Source organism: Tyto alba, unplaced genomic scaffold, assembly GCF_018691265.1.
Source record: "Tyto alba isolate M040663 unplaced genomic scaffold, T.alba_DEE_v4.0 Super-Scaffold_11, whole genome shotgun sequence".
NCBI classification, from domain to species: domain Eukaryota; kingdom Metazoa; phylum Chordata; class Aves; order Strigiformes; family Tytonidae; genus Tyto; species Tyto alba.
Window position 1 is genome coordinate 12,822,974 of NW_024881273.1, and position 7,199 is coordinate 12,830,172.

The window sequence follows — 7,199 nt, forward strand, 5'->3', positions numbered from 1 at the left end:
CTACCTCCGAGCGCTCGGGAAAAGCATTTTTGTCTTTTCTAACATCAACTTTCTGCACCAAGACACAGTGACATGCCTGTGCTTTGACAGGTGCTGCCCGCAGGAGTTTCTTGTGGCAGCCATCCTCATCTGAACTGGGTCCTGGCTGTGCAAGGGGGCGAAGCGCAGCAAAGTCCTGGTCCCCCCAGGGCTAGGCAGATCAGTGGGTGCCACGTGGGGCATGAGTTCCTTCCCACAGCCAGAATGAAGCACAAGAACTCCCAGGGAACAGAGCCCCCACGGGGAGGAAGCCCAATGCTTCTGATGGTTTTGTAGTGGAGGTTTGGGGAGGGTGGAGAGGTGGCCCAGAGGGCAGGGAGCAGAATGGGAGGCACCACACAGCACACCCCAGGGCAGAGAGCACTGCAGGACTGCCCATGCACCTTCCAAGAGCTCTTGATAATTGGCATTTAAATGGCATTGGGGAAAAAAAAAAAAATGTTCCTGAGGCTCAGGGCCTGGGTGACCCCACCTGCATCCATGCCATCCTAAAAGCCCAGGATCCCTCTCTTTCCCTCCCAGCTTTCAAAACTTAGTACTGTGCTACTGCTCAGCAGCCCATGTCCAAACCTGCCACCCAACAGCAGACAGACCAGTTCAGCCTCTGTGCGGGTGAGCAGCCCATTAAGGATCCTGCTCTCCTCAACCCCCCAAGCTCACCCAGAGGTGATCAAGGCATCCTGCTTTCCCAGTCTGTGACTGAAGTCTGTTTTGCCTCTTGTCCCGCCTCAGACAGCTCTCCCTTCAGCTCTGTCCCACTCAGGTTATGCCACAGTCATTTTGAGCACCGTCTCAACAGCTCCACCACAGCACTGTCCTAGCAGTGCCCTGTAGGAACGATCTCCCAGCAAAACTGTGCTTGGGGAGCTCGATAAGGGCAGAAGAGAGATAAGGAGGGCTCAGGCTTCATTCAAATGCCCAACTGAGTGTCTTTGCATCTGCGTTGCTCTGTGGAACTCCACAGACGCTCCACTCACAAGATAAAACCACAGTATTGATTTCATCTCTGGGCTGCAAGCCAAAGCTGCAGTCCTCACCACCAGGGAAAGAAGCAGAGCAGCCAGGAAGGCTGTGACAGCACCAGCCATTACCCCAGACACTCCAGGTAGTCCCATTAATTACACTTCCAGAAGGAAGAGGGTGCTGCAGCTCCAGTCACGCCCAAGCACAAAATTTACTACCAGCTGATAAACATGCAGCAACTACCCTGTGCAACTGAAGGGTATCAAACTTTATTATAGATCTCTTTAAAACAGGCTGGAAGGAACAAACAAAAATGTCATTGCAATGCAGTGACTGAGTCATCATTTCAAATGCAGACACTGATCAAGCCCCAACTCTCCCAAATTATTTATATATAACATATCCCCGCCCGTCCCCCCAAATTGTTCCAATTAAATGATCACATTTCAGATCATCCCAAATATCTTAACATTAGCTGCTTCTAAACACCAAGACGCACATGTTTTCTGGCAAATCAGATGTGATATTTTTTTGGGTTTAGTTCCTCAATCTCTGGAAAGGATGAAGGAAAAACAAAAATCAGGAAAATCGCTTCTTTAAGGTTGCTTTTTTTACAGCAGGTACAGATTCGGCAGATTTCCCCCCCAAAGCAAGTCTGAAACCCTCTTGTTCAGCTTGGCAATACGAAGAGAGATTCTGGCGGTTAAGGAGAACCAGCCAGATGAGATCAGTCTGAACAAACTGATTTCGAGGCTTTGTTGTCATTTCCCTTTGGGGCCAGTTTCCAGCGGTTTTCCAATATCCTTCCCACGCAGCTTAAGGCCTGGAAAAAGAGAAAGGAGACGACCACCATCAGCTGCCATCAGCACTTGATCATTCACCCAATAACTTAATTTCCTCAAATTTTTTCTATAAGGAGAGAACATCCACAAAAGAGGGCAGGGGAACCAGAGTTAGGGAGAATCCTATTTTAGCTTCTAGGAGCACCAGACTTGTTTCAGACAAAGCTCCAATTCTTGCTCATGCACTGACCATCTTCCTAGAAAATGGTATCTGCCGAACTGGCCTAGCAGAGTAACATCAACATCAGTGGCTGCAAGATACCTTCCCAAGTATAACCAGGCCTTCAGGGGTCTCAGTATCTCATTGATTTTGGGGAGACAGCATCCAGGGGTGTTCCCCAGGGCACGGCCCCACACATGAAAAACAAAGGAGAACGAGAGCTTTGAGTTCTGGTTTCAGTCAGCAGATCCAAGTTTTATCAGAGCAGGGCTTAATGATACCACACCCACAATAACCTACAGCCAGCAACTGTTCCTGGTGTGGAAAACGTAACTAACTTAAACAAAATCCTTCCTGTGCACTGAAAACATTGCCACTGTTTTATAAGTCTCCTTTCTTAACTTACCAATGGCTCTTTCGATCTTGCCCATAACCTGGTTATTGGGGATTGCTCTTCCTGATTCATAGTCAGCAATAACTTGTGGTTTTTCATTGATTTTCTAAAAAGAGAAGACATGTCTCAAATGCTAGCTCCATAAACAGCAAACACTCAACACCAACCCCCCAAAACCCATGCAGATAAGTAACAACCTCTAATTATGCCAGGACTGGAAAACAAAGTGCTAATTCCAGACTTACTCCACCACCACTATCTCCTCCCTCCACTATTTGAGTGTCACAGCAATGGTGACACTCATGTTGGACAGACTTCTACTTCCCTCAGCCTCCCAGGAAGAGTGGTAGCACTACATATTGCTGTTCCTTAAGACAGCAGCAAGATTCTGAATGCTGCATCAGGCCCAGACGGTACAAAAAACCCCTCATGTAGGTGCTGAGTTGAGGGGAAGAGAGAGGGGGAAAAAAAAGCCTCTTACCAGCTCACCAGCCACAGCAATGCTCAGTCACGAAGCAGGTGTTCAAGAGCTGCACAGATAAACCCCTAAAACATTTCCTAGATAACTAATGTTGCCTAGAGATCACATATCAGATGTTGCATTCACCAAACTTCTTTCCCATACCATCCTACTGCAGCTGCCCATAAGGGGACAGGAAACGTGTTCACCTGTGCCTCGAAGTGCCTAAACCTGCCTCAGGAGAGCAGGAGTAGAGGCCAGCAGGCCCCGGGCCATACTTACTGTGGCCAAGTCCTTCTGTGTCATGCCCTTGCTCTGTCGGCCCTGCTGGATCACTTTGCCCACCTCCAGGGGAACTCTGTCATGGTGCAGCTCTTCTGTTTCTCGGTCGAGCTTGGCCGTGTTCTTTGTAATAAAGTGTTGTTTGTTCTGGCCTGCTGCCCCTATCATTCAAAGCAAGATCAAAAAAAAAAAAAAAAAAAAAATACAAAAAACAAGGACAAGCAGAACAAGGCTCAGAGCTGTGCCAAAAAGTATCAAAGCACTTTTTCTAAGTGCTCAGCTGCCCAGGATCCCAAGGAGCTTTCAAGATTTCAACATGCCAGCATCAGCACTGATCTCAACCAGATCCTGCCCATCACAGGACGTGTTATCTTAATCCTGTTAATGCTGATGTCTAAACACAGCCATGCATAGCCCTCCCCCTTCACATCTGAACTTCACTCAAGATAGGCAAGATCTTGCTATGGCTTGAGGATTTAATACTCAGACTCCACTCCAGACATACATGTTTGTGCCAAAGCATGTGTGTGTGGGGCGGTGTTTAATATTTGAACAGTGCTTGCTCAGGTACAAGGCAGCATGAGTAAGTGGCTTTTAATCAATTTTCTGATGCCTTCTGTAAGTAAACTCTAACTGTACTTAGCTTTGCTGAAAGCTTGAGGTTCAAAAACATGCCATTTGTTTTGTCTCGTTTTAGTTACAGTATTTAAGTCATAGTTTAGATCCTTTCTCTCACATTAGCCTCTGACATTCAGCTTCTTGATAAATCTGACTAAACCTCGTTGAAAGATCATCTGTTTATTTATTTCCAGCCATCGTAAACTCATCCCTATGGTGAGAGAACCTGATAATTTCCATCGGATGGGAAACAGGGAATTTTTAAAGAGCAACGCCACATGAAGATAAGTAGTTATTGAAATCCTTAATTATGTGTTAACAATGAGAGAAATAAGCTGCAGAAAATTGAAGTTTATGTCTGGTGATCATGAAAGCTCCCCCTCAGGCAGACACTAGCCAGAGCTCAGCTCTGGGCAACCAGAAACTCAGAGATGGCTACAGCGGAGTGCTCCCCCCTTCCCTAGGGTGCTGCCCACCCTCCCCGGGGCGCCCGGTGCTTCTCAGGTCTGCATGTGGCCGCGGTTAGGGTAACCTTTGGCCTAGCTGGGGGGTACTGCCTTCTGCCCCCGTTCCCCCCCGCCCTCAAGACCGACTCGAAAGGCCGGGCCGGGCCGGGGGGGGGGGGGGGGGGGCCGCCCGGCCCCGCTGCTGGGCCTGCCCACCCTCCGGTCCGAGGAGCCCGGACGCGGGGTACCCACACTTCTTGGAGGTCTCCACGTCCTCTCCACGCCGCTGGGCCGCCAGGATAGCCTGGGGAGAGTAAAGGTGCCGAGGTGAGCGCTCCGCCACCCGGAGCCGCCCCCTCAGCCAGGCCCCGGCCACGGGTGCGCCCAGGCCCCGGCCGCCGAGCCCACCCGCGCCAGGCCCCGCCGTGAGCCGCACGCTGACCTGCTTGGACTTGGCCTGGGCCGCGCTCGGGCCCTTCTTGCGCAGCACCGTGACCGTGTCCCAGTCGCTCTCCGCCATGGCCCCGGCACCGACCCCGCCCGCCGCCCGCGGCCGCGCCCGCCGCTGAGGGGGCACAGCCCAGCGCCCGCCCCCGGGAGGCGATAGGGCGGCGCGCACGCCCGTCAGCGAACGACGGCCTCTCAGGAGCGGGGAGAGGCGTGACGGTGGCGGGCGGAGCCTCCGGTTTTTTAACGGGCTTCGTCATAAGAGCAAACCGGGTTGGGACGCTGTTGCTCGTAATAGGCGCAGAAACATGGCAATCAGCCTTCTTGCTATGCAATTGGCTAGCACGCGCGGCAGGCGGGGGGTGGGCGGGCACGCGCCTTTGCACTCTGAGAGGTTGCTGGCACTGCCAATAACCCGGCTGCCCAGAAGGGATTGGCTCAGTCCGCGGTGCTGTCAGGTCCTCTGACCAATAGCCGCTGGCGGTTGGCGCTGGGGCGGGGCCGCAGTGGCCGCCCCCGCCCGGCCCCGCCCGCTCCCCGTGGCCGTGGCCGTGGCCGCCCGCGGACGCCCGTGGGAGGCCGCGGCCGGTCGCCGAGACCCCTCCCGGGCGGCGGCGGGCCCCGTGTGCCTCCGCGCAGGGCCAGGAGCGCACTGCGAGTTCCACGGCCCGCCTGTAACAGCGGCCACCGCACTTCGGCCACTGCGTGGGAGAATGCAGCTGGTGTCCGTGTGGCGGGAAACCCGCCCGGGGCCGCGGGTGAGAGGAAAGCTCTGCCAAAAGAAAGGCAGTGGTGTCCCTGCTCTTTCGGCCGGGAGACAGTGAAATCCTGCAACTCTGCATCTGAATCACCTGGAAAGTTCTGCAGTAAAGGCAGGAAACCCCTGACCTCTGGCTCCCGTCATTTCTGAAATAACGGGTGCGGGAGGGGGGACGGGGCTTAAAAATCCTTGGCGGTGTGTTTGCAGGCCCCCCCTCATAGCGCGGTGCAGGCGTGTCTGGTTTCCAGGTTGCGGGTGGTATGGGCATTGTTCAGAAAACGGGGCGCTGTGAGAGCGTGGGGCTTTCCCTCGGCACAGTCGGTCCGTGGCTTCTGTCGTCACAAGAAGCGTGGCCCCCGCTGCTCTGGGAAGTATGGGAGAGAGCAGTTTTGGGATGTGAAAGTGGAACGTTAATGAGGTGTGTTCCTCTGTGTGGCAAGGCTCGCTCCTCTGGCTGCATGATGGTTTATCCCGAGCAGCTCCGGCAGGTTCCCTGGCTGTGGCTGGCACGTCAGGAGAGGTGTAACTGATGGTCTCCTGCCTCTGGGAACAGCACATCCTGCCCCCGGCACTGCTGCCGGGATCACGGTTGGTTTGGGAAACAGAAAGGTGTTTTCTTCACTCAGTTACATCAACCAACCAAGAACTTTAGCCATGCGGAGGTTGCTGGACTCCTCCCAGACAAGCGCAGCTGTGCTGGGAAAAGGGGTGTTGCAGTGGAGTGAGGTGGTGCTGATGCCGGCCCAGGGGAGCTGCATCATGCCATTCCCGGTGCTGAGATGTGCAGAGGAATGCACCCCAGTTCCCACAGGAACCCCCCCGCCCCCGAGAATCACTTGCCCTGAGGGGACCCTCTCCTCTCATCAGGCGCCCGAGCAGCACACGGAGGGCCGGGTGCCTCCCCAGCCTGGTGCACAGCCAGCTCAGCCTGCGGGGCAGCAGCGGGCTGGCCTGACCCACCTCCCACGGCCGACCCGCTCCCTGCGCTCGCAACGGGGGTTACTGGAGGGACACCTGGGCCGCTCTGTCGAGGGCAGCACCAAACCGGTCACGCCTGGCTCAGACCGGGGAGGATTTCCCCTGCCGCTGGGTGAATTCCCCACACGGTGAGGAGGAGACCGTCCCTGCCCCACCAGCGTGAGGGGCACTAAAGCCCCAAAGCCCCCACGCCCCCCCCCCCCCCACCGCCTCGTCCAGAGTGCAGGGAGGGCTCCAGCAGCCCCAGGCGCATGAGACCAACTGCGGGGACTCTTGAGCAAAAAAACCTGCTGCCGTGACCTTTTGCTGGGTGAGTTCCCCTGCAAAAAGCACCTCACACTGACCTCACCGCCACGTGGTGAGCGCCTGCATTTCCCCCCAAGTAATTTTTTCTTTTTGATTAAACCAACACCCGCTTGCCGCTGCCTGTGCTTCCCAGTGCCTCTGGTGTTTCGCTTTCCCTTCGAGCAGGCACCGCGGGATGGCCATGGCACTCTGCGCGCAGGTATGTGAGCACCTGGCGTCACCCAGAGCAGCCGAAGGTGTCTGCAAAAAATTCCTCTAGGGTCTTGGGGGTCACCCCGGGCCATTTCCGAGGGACTTTGTGCAGGGCCCGGCGCTGGTGGGTGGGGGGGTTGCAGCGGGAGGGTGGCTGACCCTGCTGGTGGGTGGGGGACCAGAGTGCCCACAGGCCGAGCACTGCAGTCCTGGCGGGTCCCCCGTGGCCGGCGTGTGGGGTGCGTGGGGGGGTCCCGGGGGTGGTGTGAGGCAGGGCTATGGTGGAGGTGGTGGGTGCAGGCAGTGGGGGGG

The 7,199-nt window shown here is 55.4% G+C and overlaps 1 protein-coding gene across 1 annotated transcript; it reads right to left on the bottom strand.

Moving 5' to 3' along the window:
- Nucleotides 1-1,249: 1,249 nt before the first annotated feature.
- On the bottom strand, nucleotides 1,250-4,783 carry EDF1 (endothelial differentiation related factor 1). Its single transcript, XM_042786738.1, has 5 exons — nucleotides 4,647-4,783; nucleotides 4,457-4,508; nucleotides 3,141-3,301; nucleotides 2,411-2,504; nucleotides 1,250-1,825 (listed from the first exon to the last, which is right to left on the bottom strand). The coding sequence occupies exons 1-5, from the start codon at nucleotides 4,722-4,724 to the stop codon at nucleotides 1,764-1,766; spliced, it is 447 nt and encodes a 148-aa protein (XP_042642672.1). The 5' UTR covers nucleotides 4,725-4,783; the 3' UTR covers nucleotides 1,250-1,763.
- Between the last annotated feature and the right edge of the window lie 2,416 nt (nucleotides 4,784-7,199).

Coding starts and splice junctions, on each gene's coding strand:
- EDF1 (XM_042786738.1), bottom strand. CDS start 4,724: ATGGCGGAGAGCGACTGGGACACGGTCACGGTGCTGCGCAAGAAGGGC. Junction 4,509..4,646: donor CCCAGGCCAAGTCCAAGCAG/GTCAGCGTGCGG, acceptor TACTCTCCCCAG/GCTATCCTGGCGGCCCAGCG. Junction 1,826..2,410: donor CAAGATCGAAAGAGCCATTG/GTAAGTTAAGAA, acceptor CTCTTTTTCCAG/GCCTTAAGCTGCGTGGGAAG.